Source organism: Erythrolamprus reginae, chromosome 13 (genome assembly GCF_031021105.1).
Source record: "Erythrolamprus reginae isolate rEryReg1 chromosome 13, rEryReg1.hap1, whole genome shotgun sequence".
Lineage (NCBI taxonomy): Eukaryota > Metazoa > Chordata > Lepidosauria > Squamata > Dipsadidae > Erythrolamprus > Erythrolamprus reginae.
In genome coordinates this window covers 1,483,100-1,509,310 of record NC_091962.1, presented here as the reverse complement: position 1 = coordinate 1,509,310, position 26,211 = coordinate 1,483,100, and the positions used below count along the sequence as shown (strand labels likewise).

Genomic DNA, 26,211 nt, shown 5'->3' with positions numbered 1-26,211 from the left:
TCCCTCCAACAAGGCTTTTTTCAGCCCTAATGAGGTGCTAACACTGAAGCTGCTTTGCTAGCAAGCAATCTTATGCCTTTTTTTTTCGGCGAGAGAAGCTATCATCTGTCCTTTGCTGTTCTGTCTGGGTTCCCCCAGACGTCAACACCAACTAAAAAGAGTAGCCAGACACGCTGGTAAAAAGCAAAGTCATTTTATATCTTGGAAAACAAACACAGATAACAAAAACTGTTCTTACAAACTGGAATGCTATGAAGCTTCACAGAAGAGTCACGACGGCCAGACAATACAACAGGCTTCTTGCTGGCACACACACCACTGTAGATAATAAAACCCACGCCTCCCCCAAGTTTTCAGCCTTCGAGGCCACAAGCCAGAATCAGAGACGCCAAGGATCGAAGCAACGTCACAGGACTCCCAAAAGATAACTCTCCACAATACAGGAAGGGCGGGCCTGCCTTTTCAACCTTTCTGAGGAGAACCACACCCAAACCCAGCTGTTGCCTATTAGGGATGGAAATCCCTGGCTAATTGTCCCCTTCATTGTGCTGCCCTTCGCTGCCTCATATCTATGATGGCTTGTGCGTTCTCATCTAATGACTCCAGGCTACTCGCTGGGGAGAGCTCCCCCCCGGGGGTCTCAGGCTGTTCTCCCTCCTCCTCCTCCTGACATTCCTCTTCCCCGTCTGCCTGGTCCTCCTCCTCCTCCTGTTCCTCATCCTCCCCCTCTGAGCATGGAGCCGGCAGAGTTCCAGCCGTTCCCTGAGGAGCCTCAGACTGAATCACAACATTTGCTAGCCAAATGATCTTCCCTTTGCCTGATTTTCTCATTGTTTCTCTTTTTGGAGAGAGAGAAGTGTTTTAGAAACTATTTTTTATCCCCAACCAGGGGATAAAAAGCAAGTGCATGGGCTCAAAACCAGCAAACTAATGTGCTGAAGTTGACCAGTCTAGCCAGATTAATACCTGGTAGACAGATTATTTTTTCCCTATTTTCCTCCAACAAAACTAAGGTGCGTCTTATGCTCCAAAAATATGGTATCTGTATCCCTCTCCCACCTGCTGGAAGGAATTTACAACTGGGTAGCACCATGTAAAGACATCAAAAATAATGGTGGAGACCTCCCATCTCTTTGGGAATAGAGGAGACTTCTAACCTACACATTCGTTCTTAACTTAACAACCATGGCTGTCCATAACTGACCAGTAGGTGCTTTTGTAGGATGACTTGTACATTTAATGGAGTGAAGCTTAAAATCGAAGAGGAAATTATCTCTTTTTTTTTAGTTTTATTTATATATTTTGTACAAAGTGCTTAGTGAACAGCATACTGTCTAGATTAATTATGATTTAGATTAATTAGATTATTAGAGTTGCAAGGGACCTTGTAGGTCATCTAGTCCAACCCCCAGCTCAAGCAGGAGTTCCTACACCATTTTGGACAAATGACTGTCCAATCTCCCTTTGAAAGTCTCAAGTGTTGGAGCTCTCATAACCTCCGCAGGCAATTAGCTAAAATGTTCCAATAATGTTTCTGTTAAATGTTGGAAATTTTGGGTACATATTATCACATGTGCTGGAAATCTCTGGGTGAGATCATCCGAGGGCATGGGGTGAGGTATCATCAGTACGCTGATGATACCCAGCTTTACATCTCTACCCCATGTCCAGTCAACGAAGCAGTGGAAGTGATGTGCCGGTGTCTGGAGGCTGTTGGGGCCTGGATGGGTGTCAACAGACTCAAGCTCAACCCGGATAAGACGGAGTGGCTGTGGGTCCTGCCTCCCAAGGAAAATTCCATCTGTCCGTCCATTACCCTGGGGGGGGGAATTATTGACCCCCTCGGAGAGGGTCCGCAACTTGGGCGTCCTCCTCGATCCACAGCTCACATTAGAAAACCATCTTTCAGCTGTGGCGAGGGGGGCGTTTGCCCAGGTTCGCCTGGTGCACCAGTTGCGGCCCTATCTGGACCGGGACTCATTGCTCACAGTCACTCATGCCCTCATCACCTCGAGGTTGGACTACTGTAATGCTCTCTACATGGGGCTACCTTTGAAAAGTGTTCGGAAACTTCAGATCGTGCAGAATGCAGCTGCGAGAGCAGTCATGGGCCTACCTAGGTATGCCCATGTTTCGCCATCACTCCGCAGTCTGCATTGGTTGCCGATCAATTTCCGGTCACAATTCAAAGTGTTGGTTATGACCTTTAAAGCCCTTCATGGCATTGGACCAGAATACCTCCGAGACTGCCTCCTGCCGCACGAATCCCAGCGACCGATTAGGTCCCACAGAGTGGGCCTTCTCCGGGTCCCATCAACTAAACAATGTCGGTTGGCGGGCCCCAGGGGAAGAGCCTTCTCTGTGGCGGCCCCGACTCTCTGGAACCAACTCCCCCCGGAGATTAGAACTGCCCCTACTCTCCCTGCCTTCCGTAAAGTTCTTAAAACCCACCTTTGCCGTCAGGCATGGGGGAACTGAAACATGTACACATGAACATGTACACATGAAACATGTACACATGAACTCGCATGTACAATTTATGTTTAGTATGTTTGTGTGTGTGCTTGTTAGTATATTGGGGTTCTTTTTAAAAACTTTTTAAAATATTTAAATTTATTTGAATCTATTTGGATTTGTACGATCTGTTTATGCCTTGTTGTGAGCCGCCCCGAGTTCGCGGAGAGGGGCGGCATACAAATCTAAATAATAAATAAATAAATAAATAAAAATGTCCAAAAGCCAAATAAATAAATAAAATAAAAATTTGGGTGAAAATGCCTATGTGTTTAGGGGAAAAAATTTAAAGCAGCATATAGATTTTAAATCAGATTTTTTGTTAGGCGTATTACTAGAGAAATATCATAAAGGGAATGTCTATTTAATATTACATGTTTTTGACAGCAAGAATTGTATTTACGCAACCACTGGAAAAATTAGGAAACAGCTCCCCAGAAAAAAGAAATAATTTAAAAAAACTACTTACCCCAGATTTTACCCCAGAAGGTATGCTACTCAGAATATGGAAAAAAAATATTCCAAAAGAACTCAGTATTTAATGATGCATATAGTAACTGCTGCTAGAATATCTCGTGCTGAACTTTGGAAAAACAAAATGACTCCATCAGTAAATAACACTATAGATTAAATTTAATAATGGGCAGAAATGGACAAAATGACAATGGAATTTAAGAGAACAAGTGATTCAGAATTTAATGAGACGTGGAATAATTGGTACAAGTGGATAGAGAATAGAAATAAAGCAATAATTTATGGATAAACAGCTAAATATGAAATATATAATGTGAAAGGGTATACAAAAACAGATGGATATATAAATTTAGCTATTTGTGTACTTATTTATCTATCTAGTTATTTATCTATACAGATATCTTCAAATTTGTAAATAACTGATAAAGAAATAGAGGGAGACCAGGATAGATCTATTTCAAGTTTTTTAGCTCTCGTCAGTTAGCCATACTCTCAGGATTCAAACCTGGGTTAAAGGTTCTAACTACAGGCCACAGGCTCTACTCATTTTTTATCAGTTGAGCCAGGGGAAATTTAAATGTTTTTTTGTCAAATCACCCAGCAGATCCAAATATGGATATCTACTGTAGCTATCTATCTATCTATCTGTCTGTCTGTCTCTCCTTCCATCTATCTATCTATCTATCTATCTATCTATCTATCTATCTATCTATCTATCTATCTATCTATCTATCTGTCTGTCTCTCCTTCTATCTATCTATATCTATCTATCCATCTGTCTGTCTCTCCCTCTATCTATCTATCTATCTATCTATCTATCTATCTATCATCTATCTATCTATCTATCTATCTATCTATCTATCTATCTATCTCTTTATATATCTATACACCTATATATCTATATCTAAATATCTATGCACTTATATAACTATATCCAACTATCTATCTTTTTAAATGTAAACAAACGTGTATGTATATAACACTGTAAAATCAGATACATAAGGAAATGGGTAAAGTTGTAAAAAATGATTGTGATGTGTATATTTTTAATTTGCAAAGTTTAATAAATAAAACTATAAATAAAAAATAAATACCGGACTGTGCAGAAATGGACAGGTTAACATTGAAGATAAAACCAAAAAGAACACACCGAATATTTTCGACCTTGGGATTTGTTTGCTCAACGGTTGGGATAGTAGAGGTAGAAACTAGGAAGTTTAATATTGCCATAAAATGATAATATAGTATCTTGAATAAACGTAACAACGTCGGTGTAGCATGCAGTGTACTGCTTTACTCAATAATGGAAAGTCAAGCGGCATCTGTTGGCCCCACTCAACGTGACTCAGTTATATTTGAGCCGTTTGTAAATATATGACCCGAAAAGGCCTCCACACGGTGTTTGCGTGGAGCAACAATCACAAAAAAGGCTCGGGGAGAATTTCCCTGCCACTTCCTCGTTGTGCAACGCCTCGCTTTTTGTCCACCTCTTGACGTAGGGTGGGTGGTTCCAGGGGCATTTATAAGGGGAACGAGGCCAACCACATGCACTCGACAACTGCCATCCAAAGCGGGAGGATTTGTTGCATTCCACAACACAACAGCATGGGTGACTTTCTTCAGCGGTGGAAGATTCACAAAGGTGAGGTCCAAAACCAAAGGCAAAAATGGAAATTCAGAATTGGTTTTAAATTTGTTTTGGTTGCCATGATGCAAAAAAGGGATGTTGAGACTCTAGAAAAAGTGCAGAGAAGAGCAACAAAGATGATTAAGGGACTGGAGGCTAAAACATGCAAAGAACGGTTGCAGGAACTGGGCATGGCTAGTTTAACGAAAAGAACCAGGGGAGACATTGATAGCAGTCTTCCAATATTTCAGGGATTGCCACAAAGAAGAGGGAGTCAGGCTATTCTCCGAAGCACCTGAGGGTAGAACAAGAAGCAATGGGTGGAAACTAAACAAGAAAGAGAAATTTCCTGGCAGAACAATTAGCCAGTGGAACAGCTTGCCTCCAGAAGTTGTGAATGCTCAAACATTGCAAGTTTTTAAGATGTTGGATAATCATCCATCTGAAGTAGTGTAGGGTTTCCTGCCTAAGCAGGAGGTTGGATTAGAAGACCTCTAAGGTCCCTTCCAACTCTGTTTATTATTATTATTGGGAGCATGCTACGTGTTGTATTAACTCCGTTTTGGCTGACCTGTTTGCGGTTTAATCGTGTCGACTCGCCCAATGGCGGTTTGTAAACAATGTCTTATCGGCCAATGACCCCAGCCAATGGTATTGGATTCAAGATAGAATAGAACAGAATTTTATTGGCCAAGTGTGATTGGACACACAAGGAATTTGTCTTGGTGCACATGCTCTCAGTGTCCATAAAAGAAAAAGATACATTTGTCAAGAATCATCTGGTACAACACTTAATGACTGTCATGGGGTCAAATATGCAATGAAGAAACAATATTAATTAAAAAAATCTTAGGATACAAGCAGTTACAGTCATAGTCCCAAGTGGGAAGAAAAGGATGATAGGATGATGAGAAAAACTAGTAGAAATAGAAGTGCAGACTTAGTAAAAAGTTTGACAGTGTTGAGGGAATTAGTATTTGTTTAGTAGAGCAGTTTTTCCCAACCTTGGCAACTTGAAGATATTTGGACTTCAACTCCCAGAATTCCCCAGCCAGCATCCGCTGGCTGGGGAATTCTGGGAGTTGAAGTCCAAATATCTTCAAGTTGCCAAGGTTGGGAAACACTGTAGTAAAGTGATGGCGTTCGGGAAAAAACTGTTCTTGTGTCTAGTTGTCTTGGTGTGCAGTGCCCTAAACTTTGTTTGTGAGTAAGTTTGTTTGTGACTAAACAAACTATGACTTAAATGTAATGTGTAAGAGGCCCAGTGGTCTATATATTTTACATGAATTAGAAAATTATTAAGGTTTAAGTTGGCGAGAGCATGTCGGCCACTTGCCTACACGTACACAATACATTTTTCTTGATTGCTGGGCCACTTTATGCTGCACTGGGGAGACCTCCACTTTTGGTCACCATGGTGTGACAAAGATGTTGAGACTCTAGAAAAAGTGCAGAGAAGAGCAACAAGGATAATTAGGGGGCTGAAAGCTAAAACGTATGAAAACCAGTTGCAGGAATTGGGTACGCCTAGTCCAGTGAAAAGAAGGACCAGGGGAGACACGATAGCATTTTCCAGGGTATCTACGAGACCGCCTTCTGCCACACGAATCCCAGCGACCGGTTAGGTCCCACAGAGTTGGCCTTCTCCGGGTCCCGTCGACTAAACAATGTTGTCTGGCGAGACCCAGGGGAAGAGCCTTCTCTGTGGTGGCTCCAACCCTCTGGAAGCAGCTCCCCCCAGAGATTAGGATTGCCCCCACCCTCCTTAAAACCCACCTCTGCCATCAGGCATGGGGGAATTGAAACATCTCCCCCTTGCCCATGTAGTTTTGGTGTATGATTGATTGTGTGCTTGTTTTTTATATACAGTGATCCCTCGATTATCGCGAGGGTTCCGTTCCAAGACCCCTCGCGATAATCGATTTTTCGCGATGTAGGGTTGCGGAAGTAAAAACATCATCTGCGCATGCGCACCCTTTTTTTTCATGGCCGCGCATGCGCAGATGGTGGAGTTTGCATGGGCGGCGGGGAAGACCCAGGGAAGGTTCCTTCGGCCGCCCAGCAGCTGATCTGCTTGGCAGCGCAGCAGCAGCGAGCAGACGAAGATCGGGGTTTCCCCGCCGCCCACGCAAAGGGGAAACCCCGATTCGGCTCCTCGCTGCTACCGCGCTGCCGAGCAGATCAGCTGCTGGGCGGCCGAAGGAACCTTCCCTGGGTCTTCCTCGCTGATGCCCCCGCTCGCCCGCCGCCCGCCAGCAAGAGGGGGAGAGATAGAGAAAGAGAGAGAAGGAAAGAAAGAGATGAGAGAGGGAGGAAGAGAGTGTGAGAGAGGAAGAAGCAAGATAGAGAAAGAGAGAGAGAAAGAAAGATGAGAAAGGAAGGAAGAGAGTGACGTCATCGGGTGGGAAAAATCGCGATATAGCGTTTCGCGAAGAACGAGATCGCGAAAATCGAGGGATCACTGTACTGGGGTTTCTTTCTTTTTTTTGGGACTTTTTAACCTAAAACTGTAATTTAGATTGCTAAATATTAGATTTGTTACTATGTACTGTTTTTACCATTGTTGTGAGCCGCCCCGAGTCAGCGGAGAGGAGCGGAATATAAATCCAATAAATCTAATCTAATCTAATATTTGAGGGGGCTGCCCCAAACGAGAGAGAGGGCAACCTATTTTCCAAAGCACATGGAGCAGGACGAGAAACAATGGATGGAAACTAAATCAAAGCAGAGAAGCAACCTGGAATTAAGAAGTCAGAACAATTGACCAGTGGAACTGCTTGCCACCAGAAGTTGTGGATAATACTCCATCAAGGGAAGGAGATTGTATAGCTATTTGTCTGAAATGACACAGGGTCTCCGACTTGAGCAGAGGCGCAGAGATGCCCCAGGAGGCCAAAAAAACCTGGGGGGAAAGGCCCCATTTTTGGCCAAAAAACGCCGGGCTGTTTTTGCCTGTAGAATGCTTCTGGAGGCGACGGAAGGATAAAAAGGGGTACAGATGCTCCAGGCCAGAAAATGGGCAAAACCAGCCTATTTTTCACCTCCTGCACCTCTAGAAGATAAACAGGGAAAGAGAGAGAGAGAGAAGGAAGGAAGAGAAAGGAAGAAAGGAAGGAAGAGGAAGGAAGGAAGGAAGGAAGGAAGGAAGGAAGGAAGGAAGGAAGGAAGGAAGGAAGGAAGATTCTCAACTTGGTCACTTTTAAGATGTGTGGACTTTTGGAAGTTGAAGTCCACAGATCTTAAAGAATAAGAATTAGAATAGAAAATAGAATAGAATAGTAGAGTTGGAAGGGGCCTTACAGGTCTTCTAGTCCAGTGTTTTTCAACCAGTGTGCCGTGGCACACTAGTGTGCCGCGAGACATGGTCAGGTGTGCCGCGAAGCTCAGAGAGAGAAAGAAAGCAAGAGAGAGAGAGAGAAAGAAAGCAAGAGAGAGAGAAAGAGAACAAGAAAAAGAAAGCAAGAGAGAGAAAGAAAGAGAGGGAAGGAAGGAGAGAAAGAGAAAGACATAGAGGGAGGTAGGGAGGGAGAGAGAAAGAGAGCAAAAGGGAGAGGAAGGAAGGAAGAGAATGAAAGAGGGATGCAGAGAGAGAGAAAGAAAGAGGGAGAGAAAGAGGGAGGGACAGAGAAATAGAGCGAAAGGGAGGAAGAGAGAGCGCGAATTTTTTTGTCCAAACTTTTTTTAGCCACCACCACCCACCACCCCCGCTCAATGTGCCCCAGGGTTTTGTAAATGTAAAAAATGTGCCGCAGCTCAAAAAAGGTTGAAAATCACTGTTCTAGTCCAACCCCCTGCTTAGGCAGGAAACCCTCCACTACTTCAAATGATTATCCAACATCTTCCTAAAAACTTCCAGTTGAAAAATCACAACTTCTAGAGGCAAGCTGTTCCACGGATTAATTGTTGTCATGAAAATTCTTCTTAGTTCTAAGTTGCTTCTCTCCTTGGTGAGTTTCCACCCATTGCTTCTTGTTCTACCCTTGTTCTTGTGCTCAACCTAGGCCACCTTTAAGATGTGTGGACTTCTGGGAGTTGAAGTCCATGTCTTAAAGAATTGTAGTCCACACATCTTAAAGAATTCTGGGAGTTGAAGTCCACATGTCTTAAAGTCACCAAAGTTGAGATACACTGTACTGCAGGGGTCACCAACCTTTTGGAAATCAGGGACCACTAAATTCATAATTTTAAATGTTGGGGACCATTAATATGATTTTTTTTTTAAAAAAAGATATAGTACTTAGTGCAATATTAAAAATGCAAATAATTTTTCTGCAGACCACCAAAATTTTCTCATGGAGCCAGTGGGTGACCACTGCTGCATTGGACATTAATGCTATGTAGTTGAGTTGCATGATCTACCAACAAGAGCTGGGGTGGTGCAGTGGTTAGAGTGCAGCACTGCAGGCTATTTCAGCTAACTGCTAGCTGTAGTTCAGCAGTTCAAACCTCACCACCGGCTCAAGGTTGACTCAGCCTTCCATCCTTCCAAGGTGGGTAAAAATGAGGACCCAGATTGTTGGAGGCAAGAGGTTGATTCTGTAAACCGTTTAGAGAGGGCTGTAAAAGCATTATGAAGCACTCTACAGTATAAGTCTAAATGCTACTGCTATTGCTAACAAGCCATGCGATCAATTGTTAAGGCTCCACCTGACCCACAGATTCCTAGAAAAAGCAATTTGACAATGGCCAATAAGACTAGGAAGTGAATAAATCCCTTTTTCTTTCTTTCCTTTCATTCCAGCCTCCATCATCACAATTGTGTTCGTCGCTGCAGCCTTGAGTTCGGCCACCGCCGTCTTTCTCCGATGCTCCACGACCAAAATCAACAACCGCCTGGTGGCCAACTGCCAAGGCCAAGGCCTCACGGCCATCCCCAAGGTGGACGCGTCCACTCAGGTCTTCCTGCTGAATTTTAACTCCTTCACCACCATCCAGGCGTCTTCGTTCCCACGGATGAGCGCCCTGAAGGTGCTGTCGTTGGGGAAACAGCTGGGACAACCACTCTACGTCGGAGAGGGGGCCTTCGCAAAGGTGTCCAACATCACCTTCCTAGATTTGGGAGGCAACCGGAACCTGTCACTGCATCCCAAAGCATTCCAAGGTTTGACCAAACTCAAGGTATTACTCTTAGACACTAGTGGTTTCGACAACGGGATCCTGGAGAAGGGTTATTTCCAAGACCTTTTCTCGCTGGAAACCTTGGACCTTCGAGGAAACAATCTCCATCGATTGAGCCCAGATCCCACCTTCCAAGGACTGAAAAAATTAAGCATCCTTCGGTTGAGTCTCAATAAAATCAGGACCATTTGCGGGGATGACCTCCAATATCTCAGCGGGCGTCACCTGACCTTCCTCGACTTGTCCTCCAATCGACTCTCAAGCGGTCGTCCTTCTTGCGCCAACCCGTTTCTCAACATCACCCTGGGCACCTTGGACATTTCTTCCAACCCGTGGAATGTGGCGCGCGCCGAAGAGTTCCTCAAAAGCCTGAACGGCACAAGGATCCAGAACCTCAAGATGCAACATTCAGGAGCCATCGGCAGCGGGTTCGGCTTCCAGAACTTACAGGATATTTCAGACACCACGTTCTCCGGGCTGCGTCACAGCCACATCGGGACTTTCGACATGTCTCATGGTTTCCTCAACACGCTACAGGCCTCGGTCTTCTCCAGCTTGCCAGATCTCAATACCTTGCTCTTGAGATCCAACCAGATTAATCGGATTCAAAAGGGGGCGTTTTCGGGGTTAAGCAAGCTGCAAGTTCTGGATCTGTCCAATAATCTTCTCGGAGAGCTATACGCAGAAGCACTGGAGGATCTGAAGTCCTCTCCTCTACGCCGTCTGATTCTGAAGTCCAACCACCTTGGGATTGTTCAGCATAACGCCCTGACGGGTCTAAAACATTTGCAGTTCCTTGACCTGCAAGACAACGCTCTTGGCAGAGTTCCCTCTGGGAATCTCCCTTCCTTGCGGACTCTTAATTTGGGGCAAAACAGGATCACACATACCTGGGGCATAGAAAAACTTGGCCCAAACCTGGTCCATCTTGAGCTCTCCTCCAACCGTCTAAAGGACCTGCAGAATGTCTGGCCTTACCTCGCTGAGATTCCCAGCTTACGGTTTCTGAATCTTTCCGACAACTACCTGACGTCATGTTCGCACGTCAAGAAGTCTCCGAGGCAACTTACACAACTGGACCTTTCCCGCAACGATCTGGGAAACGTTTGGGCCACCCAGATGTGCACGGATCTCTTCCAGGATCTGGAGAACCTCCGGGTGTTGAATCTCAGCTCCAATCACCTTCGAGACTTGCCTGGGAATCTCTTCCAGAATTTGGGGTCTTTAGAAATCCTGGATCTCGGGGCCAACAGGTTGCACAAACTCCCAGAAGGGATTTTCCGTAGTTTGAAATCCCTGCTTGGTCTGAGTGTCGGCGGGAATCCGCTGATGACCCTCTCACCTTCCTCATTTCAACCAATGGGGCGGCTGCGTTTCCTGGATTTGAGGGAACTATCCTTAGTTTGCAGTTGCGGCCTCAAAAATTTCAGCGATTGGCTACAGAACCCCAACACGACTCTGAGGGCATCTGAGTTGACTTGCATTCAGGTCAGCTCTAATTTCCAGAGTCAGCCCTTGCCTCAGTTCCTACACAAGTGTCTCTCTTAAGACAACGGACATGTTTCCCCTCTGCATGTAGGAGATTCCCATCTTCCTGGGCCAACAACTCTCAGAATTCCCAGCCTACACGAAATTAGGATGGCAGGACTTTTTCCCCTCTCCTGAAAACCCAGCAGCGAGAACAATTTGGCTGGAAAAAGAGGAATTGCAATTAGAATGTAAATACAGTGTTCCCTCGATTTTCGCGGAGGATGCGTTCCGAGACCACCTGCGAAAATCGAATTTCCGCGAAGTAGAGATGCGGAAGTAAATACACCATTTTTGGCTATGGACAGTATCACAAGCCATCCATTAACACTTTAAATCCCTAAATTACCATTTCCCATTCCCTTAACAACCATTTACTCACCATTATTACTGGTACTCACCATTGAATAAGACACTTAGTGATCCTGATATTTATAAACATAATTATTTATTAACAATAATTATTATTTTTTGTTATTTATTTGCAAAAATTATTAGTTTGGCGATGACATATGACGTCATCGGGTGGGAAAAACCGTGGTATAGGAAAAAAAACAACAAAGTATTTTTTAATTAATATTTTTTTAAAAACCGTGGTATAGGCTATTCGCGAAGTTTCAACCCGCGAAAATCGAGGGAACACTGTAGTCCTCAATGTATATTTGACCCCCAAATTTATGTTGCTAAGCAAGTTAAGTAAATGTTGGCCCATTTTACCTTTCTTGACAGTTAAGTGAATCAATGCAGTTGTTATATTGTTTATGGATATTTGTCAGCTTGCAAAAGGGGGCCATGCAATCCTGGGAAACAGCTATAAATAGAAACCAATTGCCAAGGCTCTGAATTTTGATCATGGCAACCATGGTATACTGCAATGGTTGTGTAAAAAATGGTCTTTTCTTTCAGTGCTATTGTTAGTGGTCAGTAAATGGAACTGTTGTAAGTGGAAGACTACTGTAAAGTACAAAATATACATGATAAGCTATCATGCTAGGAAAATTTATTGCAATGTAACAATGCAGTGTGATCTGAAAAAAAAAAAGAGAGGTGTTGTAATTTGTGTATGTTGCAACTGAGCTGAGCTTTGTATATTTGTAAATAAACCGGCACTTTAGAAAATAACATTCTGCTTAATAATTTCTTTCAAAGGAAATAAAACCAGGCTTAATTGCCGCAGCCTTTGGAAATTTTAAATAGGCGTGGAATTAGGAGGATAATTTTTAAAGCTGTCCTATGGGGCTCCCTATTGGCTGTATTCACACAACATAATTAATATTAATGTTTTGAAAGTGTTTTAGAATTCAGGTTTGGGTCCAGTATGCCGAACACCACAAAATTCGGTACGGACCCAAATTGTGCAGGTTCGGTTCACTCAACACTAGTTTTCTATTTGCAGCTCAGACAAGATCACCAAGTGCTTATAGCCAGGTCAGCTGAAAAACAGAAAAAGGACTCACAAATACATCGTATATTTTACTTTATGCAAAGTTCTGACACGAGAATCCAATCCACGAAGCAAATGCCACCAGTTTAGCTCAGCTCACTAAGTGGGTACATAAATGACACATGTCACCGTGTTCGAGTCAGATTTGAGCGTCTGTTTATTTATTTATTGGACTTTTATGCCGCCCCTCTCCGAGGACTCGGGGCGACTTACAACATATAATAAAACGATGTGTAACATTCTAGATCCAATTAATTAAATATAAGATCTAAAAAAAACCAAGCCATAAAAACCAGTCATTCCCATTCAATCAACTTTCATTGGCCAGGGGGAAAGAACCTAATAGCCCCAAATCTGGCGGCACAAAGGAGTCTTCCAAATTAGGAGGGTGGGGGCAGTACGAATCTCCGGGGGGGGGGGGGTTGATTCCACAGGACTGGGGCCCCCAGAGAAGGCTCTCCTCCTAAGACCTGCCAACCAACACTGTCTAGCTGTTAATTGGAACAATCCCAAACTGCATTAAATTCAGACAAAGAGATGTACTGAAGTTACCACTTTGGTAAATGAATGTGAGGCACTGTTTACTCATTCGTAGAAGGCTCCCAACACATCGTGGCTAATTCTTCTACTTCCTGGTTGTGATTTCTTTGGAACGGTTAGCCAAGGAAGGACGCTTTCCCTGCCAAAATATATTCACGCCATCTCTCCGGTGCTCTGCTGGGCTTCTCGGCACGAGCCCTCAATTAAGTTCAAAGGTAGGAATTCAGATACACACAGTTGTAAAGTCAATAGCACTGTTTTTTATTGAATGTAAAATATGAGCCAAACACACATTTAGTCAGGCAAAGAGCTCACCACCTTCAAAGCCTTGAATGCTGTGAAGAACAATAAACAAACACAAAGCAGATAACCAGCAGCTGTGAAGACCACTTGGGGATCTCCAGTGGTTTCTTCTTCCCTTCCAGCGAGCGGGTGCGGAAACACCGATGCTTCACAACGCGGCTGCCTGGGATGGTCACAGCGTCCCTGGAGAGCCAGAATGCACAAGCATTCGCCAAGGGGACCGGCTTCAGAGGACCTCAAGGGAAACGCTCACCACAAATGCAAGGACTCTGGTTGGGGCAGCCCGGCAGGGAAACGAGATGGCCAGGGTGTTTCAAACAGCTCGGGCGGCCAGCCGCATACTGGTACTGACACATAGAAACATAGAAGTCTGACGGCAGAAAAAGACCTCCTGGTCCATCTAGTCTGCCCTTATACTATTTTCTGTATTTTATCTTAGAATGGATATGTGTTTATCCCAGGCATGTTTAAATTCAGTTACTGTGGATTTATCTACCACGTCTGCTGGAAGTTTGTTCCAAGGATCTACTACTCTTTCAGTAAAATAATATTTTCTCATGTTGCTTTTGAGAAAATATTATTTTACTGAAAGAGTAGTAGATCCTTGGAACAAACTTCCAGCAGATGTACATAATGTACACCCAGGCCACAGAACCCTGGCAGCTGCACCCACAGCTGAGGACAGGGCCATGGCTCTGGGGTTATGGATGGGTGAACACCTCTAAGTCACAGCCACTCTCCTTACTCTCCTTCAAGGGTTCTCAAGTCACAAACTTCACTATGATTTAGTTCAAAAGTCCTGGACAGTTCAAAAAGTCCTGATTCGAAATACGCTTTACTCCTTCACCAAACTGATAAACTTCCACGCCCAGAGGCCAGAAGGTAATTTAACAGCAGCCCCAATTAGTCTAATTACACCCAATCACAGGTGATCTCCCTTATTTCCTGTAGTATTTACTAGCAGTTGCTCTTTCCTTGACATTGCCCTGCGTCTGCGCACGTCAATGAATGTCTCCTCTTCTGAATCCAGCGATGACAATGATGATGAATCACTCACGGGGCGACTATCTAATGGGCTACCTCTTCTGAGGATCCCATTTTCACTTCCATTATCTGATACAGACACTTCGCTGTCAGAAGCAGTCGGCAGCAAAACTGGCCCCTGACATTGGGAAGATTCACCCACATCCACCCCCGCAGTCCTTGGGGCAGGAGCTGGCCCGGAGCCAACCACAACACCTGGTGGGGGGAGGAAAGAACAATGCAGAAATTTAGATATAATTCAAGTTATGAAAAAAGCAACAGAGAGAGGAGTCCCCAAAGTGCTTTTGTTTCTAGGGGCAATTGGACGTTCTCGTTTCTTTCTTTAGTCTTCAGAAGGAGTTTCTTCAGCTCTGACTGGATGGAGAGGGATGGATGGACTTCTACTCCTTGCAGACAACTGGTCATTTGTATCCTTTTTAAGAGTGTCGCTGAGGCCACATGGACTCCACCCTACCACCTCTCACAATAATAGACAACACAGTATCAACAGTAGAGACCTTCAAATTTCTAGGTTCTGTCCTATCTCAAGACCTAAAATGGTCACCTAACATCAAAAACATCATAAAAAAAAGCACAACAAAGAATGTTCTTTCTGCGCCAAGTCAGGAAGCTCAAACTGCCCAAGAGCTGCTGATACAGTTCTACAGAGGAATCATTGAGTCTGTCATCTGCATCTCTGCAACTGTCTGGTTTGTTTCTGCAACCCAACAGGACCGACACAGACTTCAGAGGAGAATCACAACTGCAGAAAAAAAAATTGCTGCCAACCTGCCTTCCATTGAGGACCTGTATACTGCACGAGTCAAAAAGAGGGTAGGGAAAATATTTATTGACCCTTCACTTCCTGGACACAAACTGTTTCAACTCGTACCCACAAAACGTCGCTACAGAGCACTGCACACCAAGAGAACTAGACACAAGAACAGTTTTTTTCCAAACGCCATCACTCTACTAAACAAATAATTTCCTCAACACTGTCAGACTTTCTACTAAATCTGCACTTCTATTCTACTAGTTTTTCTCATCATTCCTATCACCCATTTCCTCCCATGTTGACTGTATGACTGTAACTTGTTGCTTGTATCCTAAGATTTTTACTAATATTGCTTCTTCATTGCTTATTTGACCCCTATGACAATCATTAAGTGTCGTACCACATGATTCTTGACAAATGTATGTTTTATTTTATGTACACTAAGAGCATATGCACCAAGACAAATTCCTTGTGTGTCCAATCACACTTGGCCAATAAAAAATTCTATTCTATTCTATTCTAAAGAACATAGATAAACCTCCAAGTGCTTCAACGACTCTCCAAAAGGCTGCAAAGTAGAGTAGAAACCCTTCCATTCCCCTCCATCCAGTCAGAGCAGAGGAAGCTCTTTGGATGAGAAGCGAAATGTCCTCAAAAGAAAAAAAACAAGGAGGTCCAGTTGTCTCTTGACAACTTGTCACTTTTGGAGGACTTGAGAATCTCCATAGGCCATTAATGTACAGAGCAGTTTTATCTGTGCACAGGCGCTAATTTCTGATCACAAGTTTGCCTTCTCTGTGTTGTATGAGAACAGAAAACAGCTTCTTCAAAGACTTTTCATACGTCACATTTCTGGTCTTTTAAAAATGTGTGACCCCACAAAGTTCAGCCGTGCCACAGACGGGCCACCCATCTAAAGACACTCTGAGTGAAGAAAAGTCATGGTAGTATCTGATGACATAAAATCCCACTGTTTGAGGCTTGGAACAGCGAGAGGAACAAGTCATCATTTCCAGCATTTATAAAACCTTTGGACTGCTTACATCAGGGGTCCCCAAACCTGGCAATTTTTAAGACTTTATTTATTAGATTTGCATGCCGCCCCTCTCCGTAGACTCGGGTTGGCTAACAACAACAATAATAAAACAGCATGTGACAAATCTAATATTTAAAATAACTAAAAACCCTTATTAAAAGCCAAACATACCATGCATATACAATATATAGGCCTGTGGGGGAAGGATTATCTCAATTCCCCCATGCCTGACGACAGAGATGGGTTTTAAGCTTACGAAAGGTGAGGAGGGTGGGGGCAATTCTGATCTCTGGGGAGGAGCTGTTTCCAGAGGGTCGGGGCCGCCACAGAGAAGGCTCTTCCCCTGGGTCCCGCCAGACGGCATTGTTTAGTCGATGGGATCTGGAGAAGGCCAACTCTGTGGGACCTAACTGGTCGCTGGGATTCGTGCAGCAGAAGGCGGTCCTGGAGATGAGACTAGTGGACTTCAACTCCCAGAATTCCCCAGTCAGTAAACCTGGCAACTTTAAGACTTGTGGACTTCAACTCCCAGAATTCTACTAGAGCAGAAATATTAGGGATATTGCTTTAGTAGTTTGGTTTTCTTATTAACCAAGCGTAAAAGCATGGCCAAAGCTACTCAACTGCTTGATTTTCTTAAATAAACTTCCCAGCCTTCTGGGCCTATCTAAAGTAACATATCTAGATGTCCCAAAATAGGACCTTTCTATGCTCTAGTTTTATATTCAGTATTTTCTGCATTTGTGTGCAATGTATCTGAATATTTGTGTTGCATATTAAACTAGTCACTGCAGGTAGTAGAGCTTAGCTAAATTTCAAGGTGACATTGCACTATTCCATTTAAATTGGCCTTCTCCGGGTCCCGTCGACTAAACAATGTCGTCTGGCGGGACCCAGGGGAAGAGCCTTATCTGTGGCGGCCCCAACCCTCTGGAACCAGCTCCCCCCAGGGATCAGAAGTGCCCCCCCCCTTGCCTTTTGTAAACTTCTTAAAACCCACCTCTGTCGTCAGGCATGGGGGAACTGAGACACCCCCCCCTTGCCTATGTAGCTGTATGTATGATATGTTTGCGTGTATGCTTTTTTTATATAGTGTTCCCCTCGATTTTCGAGGGTTCGAACTTCGCGAAAAGTCTATACCACGGTTTTTCAAAAATATTAATTAAAAAATACTTTGCGGGTTTTCCCCCTATACCACGGTTTTTCTCGCCCGATGACGTCATATATCATCGCCAAACTTTCATCCGACTTTAATAAATATTTTTTTAATAAACTTTAATAAATAAACATGGTGAGTAATGATCTAAATGGTTGCTAAGGGAATGGGAAATTGCACTTTAGGGGGTTTAAAGTGTCAAGGGAAGGCTTGGGATACTGTTCATAGCCAAAAACAGTGTATTTACTTCCACATCTCTACTTCGTGGAAATTCGACTTTCGCGGGCAGTCTCGGAACGCATCCCCCGCGAAAATCGAGGGAACACTGTATTGGGGTTTTTTAGGCTTTTTAATGTAAAATTGTTATTTTAAACTTTAATATTAAGTTTGTTACGGTATATTGTTTTTATCGTTGCTGTGAGCCGCCCCGAGTCTGCGGAGAGGGGCGGCATACAAATCTAATAAATAATAATAATAATAATAATAATAAATGAATGGATTGTTTCTATAACTATGAGGGAGAGATAGCCAAAATTTTAAGCGAATATTCTCAGAATGAAACCTGGAGTATTTCAGATTTTCATCTTAAATGCTGAAACGCTGGTACCAGCCATGCCCCCTCTCTTTTCCCTTTGATACTGTGCCTTAAGACTGTGAGCCTGAGAAGGCGATGAAAATAACTTTCTATAACAATCCCCCTCTTTAACCACTTCAAATTAATTCTAGTATATCAATAACCTCTTTTTGAGATGCAATTTTTTGTCTCCTGTTAACCAAGAAAAAAGCACCCCACACTTACACATTCTCAAAGTGGAGGGAAATGGATGGTTGTCACCCAATTTTTGCTGGAATCTTCTCTTTCTTTTAAAAAAAAAAGGAACACATAAATTCTTGAGTTAGCAACCAAATACTATGATCTACTGGCAGTAAAAAAAAGATGTAATACTGAAATGATTCTTTTCTTCATCTTTTATTATCAAAGGCAGGTTCAGAGTGAGACATGTTCAATTTTAAAGAATATTTATATAATAATCTTTAATTTTCAATTTTGTTTCTCTACTTCAAAACTAAAGTTTAGAAACCCATTAGTTCTGGAATTACGACCACAACTAAGCTCAAATTTTGCCGCTAAACAAGGCAATTGTTGAGTTTTCCCTCATTTTATGACTTCTTTGTCACAGTCGTTAAAGTGAATCATTGCACTTAAAAGTGAATCTCGCAGCTGTAAAGCGAATCTGGCTTTTCCTACACACACCGACTTCACTAGATGGAAACCAGCTGAAGTCACAAATGACCCTGGGAACATTGCAACCGTCATAAGTACAAGCCAGTTGCCAAGCACTCGAATTCTCATCATGTGGCCAGGGGGAAATCAGGTGACCTCAGGACACTGTGACCATCAGGCCAAATATGTGTCAAGCTGAAGCCATCATTGACTTGGAGACTTTGGCCTGCCACACTTTATGCTTTAAGAGTGTATTCTTGCTATGGAAATTTGGGAGGAGTTGTTGCATGAGGGAGGTAGACATAACAAATTCCAAGCTCATCCTTTGTTCAGCACCTGTCTGGAAGCTGATGGGAGTAACGGACATGTTGCCATGAAGAACACTGTCAATGTGATGAACTTGTGGGGTAATGAACTTTAAATTGGGTGGAGAAACCCTCATGGCTTTAGATTTGGGTTTCTCCCAGATGTGCCAACATGGCTCTGCTAATAAATTTCAGGAATACAGTGATACCTCATCTTACGAACTTAATTGGTTCCGGCACGAGGTTTGTAAGGTGAAAAGTTTGTAAGACGAAGCAATGTTTCCCATAGGAATCAATGGAAAAGCGATTAATGCGTGCAAGCCCAAAACTCATCCCTTTTGCCAGCCGAAGCGCCTATTTTTGCGCTGCTGGGATTCCCCTGAAGCTCCCCTCCATGGGAAACCCCACCTCCAGACTTCTATGTTTTTGTGCTGCTGCAGGGGAATTCCAGCAGGGGAATCCCAGCAGTGCAAAAACGGATGCTTCATTGACAACAGAAGTCCGGAGGTGGGGTTTCCTAGCGAGGGGAGCCTCAGCGAAATTGCAGCATCACAAAAACATGGAAGTCCTCGAAACCCCACCTCCAGACTTCCGTGTTTTTGCGATTTTACTGAGGCTCCCCTCGCTGGGAAACCCCACCTCCGGACTTCCGTTGCCAGTGAAGCGCCCGTTTTTGCGCTGCTGGGATTCCCCTGCAGCATCGCAAAAACACGGAAGTCCGAAGGTGGGGTTTCCCAGTGAGGGAAGCCTCAGGGAAATCCCAGCAGTGCAAAAACTGGCGCTTCGCTGGCAACAGAAGTCCGGAGGCGGGGCATCCCAGTGGCGGCGGCTTCGGTTTGTAAGGTGAAAATAGTTTGGAAGAAGAGGCAAAAAAATCTTAAACCCCGGGTTTGTATCTTGAAGTTTGTATGACGAGGGGTTTGTAAGACGAGATATCACTGTACTTTGCCTCGGACCCTGATTTAACTTCAGATCATGTGACCATGGAAATGCTACAAAGGTTGTAACTGGGAAAAAAACTTTTTTCCATTGTTGTTAAGTCGAAAACGACCTGTAAATCATTTCGCTCAAGAGGGATGCGCCCAAGAACTGACCCCATCCCCGCGAAGACAGCCGTGCGTAAACCGGCTCTGCTCAGGGCATGTTTCTAATCATGGCTTATCAGGTGAAACACGGACAGAACATGCAACTCATCACAGCAGGCCACCGAAAAGCCCATTTAGATTTCCAAGTTAAAAACAAAACTCAGAAGCCAATTAAAAAAACCAAAAACCCAAGATACCTTTTCCCATCCTCTTCGTGCCAAATATAACGAACTCCCGAAGAGTTGGGTGACTTTCCAAATTCCTTCAGCCCACCTTGTGATCCAGCTGCTTCCTCAAGACCCTGTAGCACTCAAGCTCTGTAGAGAAAAAGATTAGATATCAGAAAAATATCTTCGCACTTTTAGACTCTTGATACGGTCTTTAAAAAAACGTTGTGGCCCGCCAGCTGCTGGCAGAACTGACAGTAGACTTGGACAATGAGGAGGTTGGTGGAGGAGGAACTTGGGCCAGTGCTGCTGAAGCCTGGGGAAGCCTCTGATGGATGCTCTACATCGGACACAGAGATAGAGCCAGGGCCATCTTGACATTTCCCAACTTCCAAAGAGGCAGCTAGGAGGGAGGAGGAAAAACAGCTGGGGCCTGTTCCAGATAGTGATACCTTGTCTTACAAATGCCTCGTCATACAAACTTTTCGAGATACAAACCTGGGGTTTAAGATTTTTTTTGCCTCTTCTTCCAAACTATTTTCACCTTACAAACCCACCGCCACCACTGGGATGCTCCGCCTCCGGACTTCCGTTGCCAGTGAAGCACCCGTTTTTGCGCTGCTGGGATTTCCCTGAGGCTCCCCTCCATGTTTTTGTGGTGATGCAGGGGAATCCCAGCAGCACAAAAACACAGAGGTCCGGAGGTGGGGTTTTGAGGACTTCCGTGTTTTTGCGATGCTGCAATTTCACTGATGCTCCCTTCACTGGGAATGCTGGGATTCCCCTGCAGCATCGCAAAAACACAGAAGTCTGGAGGTGGGATTTCCCATGGAGGGGACCCCAGGGGAATCCCAGCAGCGCAAAAACGGACGCTTTGGCTGGCAAAAGGGGTGAGTTTTGGGCTTGCACGCATTAATCACTTTTCCATTGATTCCTATGGGAAACATTGTTTCGTCTTACAAACTTTTCACCTTAAGAACCTCGTCCCGGAACCAATTAAGTTTGTAAGATAAGATATCACTGTATAAGTATGTGCAGAGCAGTTAGGAGAGGAGAACAACGGAGGACAAGGAGTCGACTCAGGTTTGTGCTTAAAGACATGTGACCTACCACTCCCGGAAGTATTGGGAGTTTTGCGCAAGTGGAAGTTAACCCCACCAACTACCCACAGTTCACCACTATACCTAATTGAAAACTTCAATGAAAAACACTGCAGCAGGCTTTCTTGTAAAAATATATTTTACTTTTCTTTTTAGAAAAAGGCTTTTTTCTAAATAAACTATCACCTTTACATTTCGTCAGTAAAGCAAACCACCCACAATACCATCATTCGGAGTCTTCAGAGAGGGGTGGCATACAACTCTAATAATTGATTATTATTATTATTATTAATCATACAACTCCTATTGCATCCACCATTGCAACCCTCCACTAACCATTCACAACTCACCACAAACCACACCCATGCGAGGATGTTATTTCTTTTATATAGGTTACAGCCAATCAGGTTGCAGCACAATTAATAAACCCATGATTGCATACTGATTATGGCTTACATCAGCCTTTCCTATGGTTACAGACCATTTTCTTGCATTGTAATATTACTTCAAGAAATAAACTTATTTCTGAAATTCCCGTTAGCCATATTCTGGAAGTTTATTTATTTATTTATTAGATTTGTAAGCTGCCCCTCTCCGAGGAAGTCCATATATCTTAAAGCAGTGGTTCTCAACCTTTCTAATGCCGCAACCCCTTAATACAGCTCCTTGTGTTGTGGTGACACCCAATCATAAGTCTAGCACCAATTCTCCCAATAGAGCTTGAAGCTGATTGGCAGGAAGGTCAGAGGGACACCCCCACTGTAAACGCCTTGGTCGGATTGTAAAAATATGATCCAAGGTGCCAGAATAGAAGCTTTAGTTCCTAACACCAGGGGGAAATTGTCTTTTCCCATTGTCTTAGGCAACTCCTGTGAAACGGTCGTTCAACCCCCAGAGGTCCCGACCCCCAGGTTGAGAACCACTGTATTAAAGCATAGCAGCTGAGGAATTCCAGTTGTAGGTCACATGTCTTAAAACACAATGACTAGGGAAATTTGGGAATTGGAAGTCCATACTTCTTAAAGCATGGCGGCTGGGGAATTCTGGTTGTAGGTCACATGTCTTAAAACCCAATGACTGGGGAATTCTTGGAATTGAAGTCCATATAGATCTTGAAGCATACTGGGTGGGTTAGTATGGAGGTTAGACTGTTACCCAAGCAGCAGATCTAACCTACCCAGGTTTCATGTTCTGGGGAATCCACAGCATACCATGGTCTTTTGAGACTGAAGGATGCCAATGCAAAAACTGGGTGGGCAATTCTGGGAGTTGAGGTCCACCCATCTTAAAGTCAACCAAGGTTGAAAAATACTGCTCTAGAAGCACAATGTATTTTTCCATAAAGTTCCGTAAAATTAGAAAGCATAGAAATGCCTTCTACCCAGGCCTTACCCAAATAGACGAGGAATAAAGACATCTTGGTTTGCAGACCCAGAAGATGCTAGTTTGCTGTAAAGGGACGTCACTGCACTCCAGGAGACACCTTAAACACAGACAAACCATTTTCAGGCTGTAAACAAAGGAAAAAGGGTTAAGACAGATCTATTTTCAAGCAACACAATACAATGTTGTATTGTATTATTGTATCAATTTGACTTAATTATTATTACTATTATTAGATTTTTATGCCGCCCCTCTCCGTAGACTTCATTGAAAAAAGGGTTGAATACATTAATCATATATATTATCTTATATTGTATAAATCTCAATATATAAGTATATATTATCCTATATATTACAATGTAGTTTGCTGTACATTAATTTTTATGTTTATATTTACTTATCCCTTCCTATCGGTTTGTTTTTAAAATTTGGTTTTTATATTTATTTTAGTTTTAACTCATGCATTTTGTATATATTATCCCAAGCTATATATTAGTTTGCCATATGTTAATTTTTATGTTTATATTTACTTACCCCTTCCTATTATTTTCTTTAAAAATTCATTTTTTGTTTGTTTTATTAACTATGTATTGTATATTATATACTACATATCATTACAATTTAGTTTGCCACATATTAAAGTTTATGTTTATATATTTACTTATCCCTTTTTTACATTTGGTTTTTATTGTTTAGTTTCATTAACTGTGTATTTTATATTCTGTTTAGCTTTAAAAATTTTGTATTTTGCCTGCCATGCACTAGTCTATGGTTTGTACCATTACCAAAGTTCTGGATTCTAATTATGAAGCTTTAAATGGGGTTAGTGGACTATAAACAACTAACATTTCAGTTACTAGTTACAAGAGGCCTTTGGGAGTTTTGCCTGTAAAAATATCTTCAATAGATTAAAAAAATAAACTAGAATACCATTATACTTTACAAAGCTACACATTACAAGCAAGGAAGTAGAATTAAAGGCGTCTCATCCGATTTAAACATAAAAATCCCAACATTGGGGATTTTTAAACGGGTTTTTAAACCCGTCCATGTTTTTAATTTAAAAATTTAAAATTAAAAAAAAATTCTATGCCTTATACCCAATGCCAAGCAATAAATATATTATACATAATTACATATTAAATAATCAATATAGTTGAATTTAAATTTGATTTGTCATCTGGGGTTTTGGAGTAGAATTTGGATTTCGTTTCCGCATAAAATTTAATTAATTGATTGATTAATTTTATAATTTTTAAAAAGCCAGCATGGAACCATCCCAGGCATCCAGCATGGAACAAACCCCGTTTGGGAATCATGGCTTTAAAATATACAAAGGGTTTAATAATCTGGTAAGAGCTTGCTGGGGATTTCTTCCTTGCGTTGGCTAAAACATTTCCCAGGTTATAACAAGCGCGGATGGCAAAAAGAAAATTAAGATTTTTAATGGATTAAGCGCGAACGAACCATCCCGCCTTACCTGCAAGATCTGTAAGAAAACGGAAGCAGGCAGGAGGAGCCGGAAATGAAGAGATCTGCCTCGCTATTGGTCGAGAAGCCAAGCCAATTGTTGTATTAACTTGAGGCGGGAGTATTTTTTTGCACCAATTAGGAACGAGAAAGAGAGAGAGAGAGAGAGAGAGACTTGCCGGTGTTTCTCAACCTGGGCAAGTTTCAGCCGTATGGACTACAACTCCCAGAATTCTTCCTGCAGCTTTCTGTGACGAATTTGCCTTGAGGGAGAAAACTACTCTACTGATAAGGGGGGGGAGGGGCATTTTTTCCCCCTTGGGCGCATCTGAGGCAAAGGAACAATTTATAGCCTTTGGGAGCCATTTTTTTGAGGGAGGGTGTTCTCCTCTTTTTCTTCCCCCCTCACTCCCTTATCTATTTTTCCTCCCTTCTCTCCTCTCCCCTCTTTTCCTCCCTCCTGTACTCCTCCTTCCCTTCTCTTCTTTGCTCCTTTTTTCATTCCTTCCCTCTTGTTTCCTTCCCTCTTTCTTTCTCCCTTCCTTTCTCCATTCTTTCCATTTTCTTCCCCCTAACTTCTTCATTCCTGTTTTCTACTACCGAATTCCTCCCTTCCTATTTTTCCTTCCTTCCTTCCTTCCTTCCTTCCTTCCTTCCTTCCTTCCTTCCTTCCTTCCTTCCTTCCTTCCCTCCCTCCCTCCCTCCCTCCCTCCATTTCTTCCAGGCTCCCTCCCTCCCCTCCTTCTTTCTAGCTTCTCCTTTCCTTCTTTCCTTCTTTTCTTCTTTGTCTAGCTTCCTTCCTTTTTTATTAATTAATTAATTAATTAATTAATTAATTAATTAATCCATTCATCCATCTATCCATTCATTCATTCAATTTTTATGCCGCCCTTCTCCTTAGACTCAGGGCAGCTTACAACAAGTTAGCAATAGCACTTTTTAACAGAACCAGCCTATTGCCCCCACAATCCGGGTCCTCATTTTACCCACCTCGGAAGGATGGAAGGCTGAGTCAACCTTGAGCCGGTGATGAGATTTGAACCGCTGACTAACAGATCTACAGTCAGCTTCAGTGGCCTGCAGTATAGCACTCTACGTGCTGTGCTCCCCCGGCTCTATTATTTTCCTTTCCTCCCTCCCTTCTTCCCTCCTTCTTTCCTGCTTCCCTTCCTTCTGTCTATTTTCTTCCCCCTAATTCCTCTTTCAAACCTATTTTCTTCTACATAATCCCTCCCTTCCTATTTTTCCTCCCTGCCTTCTTCTCCCTTTCCTTCTTTCCTGCCTTCCTTCTTTCTCCAGCTTCCTTCTTTCCTTTCCTCCCACCTTCCCTTCCTTCCATTTTCTTCGCCCAATTCCTCCTTCATTCCTGTTCTACCTAATTCCTCCCTTCCTATTTTTCCTTCCTTCTTTCCTTCTCCCTTTTTACTTGCCTTCCTATTTCTCTAGCTTCTTTCCTCCCTTCCTCCCACCCTCCCTCCCATTTTCTTCCCCTAATTCCTCTTTCATTCCTGTTTTCTTCTACCTAATTACTTTCCTTTCCTTCTTTCTTTCCTCCCTTCCTCCCATTCTTCCATTTTCTTCCCCTAATTCTTCTTTCATTCCTGTTTTATTCTACCTAACTCCTTCCTTCCTTCTCCACTCCTTCTCTCCTGCCTTCCTTCTTTCTCTAGCTTTATTCCTTCCTTTCTTCTTTCCTTCCTTCCCTCCCTCCCATTTTCTTCCCCTAATTCCTCTTTCATTCCTCTTTTCTTCTACTTAATTCCTCCCTCCCTCCTTTCTCTAGCTTTATTCCTTCCTTTCTTCCTTCCTTCCCTCCCTCCCATTTTCTTCCCCTAATTCCTCTTTCATTCCTCTTTTCTTCTACTTAATTCCTCCCTCCCTCCTTTCTGTAGCTTTATTCCTTCCTTTCTTCTTTCCTTCCTTCCCTCCCTCCCATTTT

At 43.1% G+C, this 26,211-nt stretch overlaps 1 protein-coding gene, 1 long non-coding RNA gene and 2 other non-coding genes across 4 annotated transcripts; 1 reads left to right on the top strand and 3 right to left on the bottom strand.

Moving 5' to 3' along the window:
- The first annotated feature begins 4,543 nt into the window (after positions 1-4,543).
- Positions 4,544-12,382, top strand: LOC139175265 (toll-like receptor 5). Its single transcript, XM_070766270.1, has 2 exons — positions 4,544-4,630; positions 9,357-12,382. The coding sequence occupies exons 1-2, from the start codon at positions 4,594-4,596 to the stop codon at positions 11,279-11,281; spliced, it is 1,962 nt and encodes a 653-aa protein (XP_070622371.1). The 5' UTR covers positions 4,544-4,593; the 3' UTR covers positions 11,282-12,382.
- A 1,102-nt stretch (positions 12,383-13,484) lies between these two features.
- On the bottom strand, positions 13,485-24,334 carry LOC139175548 (uncharacterized). The gene is made up of 5 exons (XR_011560530.1): positions 24,283-24,334; positions 22,812-22,929; positions 20,350-20,469; positions 18,337-18,398; positions 13,485-14,786 (listed from the first exon to the last, which is right to left on the bottom strand). It is a non-coding gene; the product is annotated as an uncharacterized lncRNA (long non-coding RNA).
- Positions 16,210-16,354, bottom strand: LOC139175621 (small nucleolar RNA SNORA79). The gene has a single exon (XR_011560543.1). It is a non-coding gene; the product is annotated as a small nucleolar RNA SNORA79 (small nucleolar RNA).
- Positions 20,195-20,272, bottom strand: LOC139175622 (small nucleolar RNA SNORD126). Its single transcript, XR_011560544.1, has one exon. It is a non-coding gene; the product is annotated as a small nucleolar RNA SNORD126 (small nucleolar RNA).
- Positions 24,335-26,211: the final 1,877 nt, after the last annotated feature.

Coding starts and splice junctions, on each gene's coding strand:
- LOC139175265 (XM_070766270.1), top strand. CDS start 4,594: ATGGGTGACTTTCTTCAGCGGTGGAAGATTCACAAAG. Junction 4,631..9,356: donor GCGGTGGAAGATTCACAAAG/GTGAGGTCCAAA, acceptor CTTTCATTCCAG/CCTCCATCATCACAATTGTG.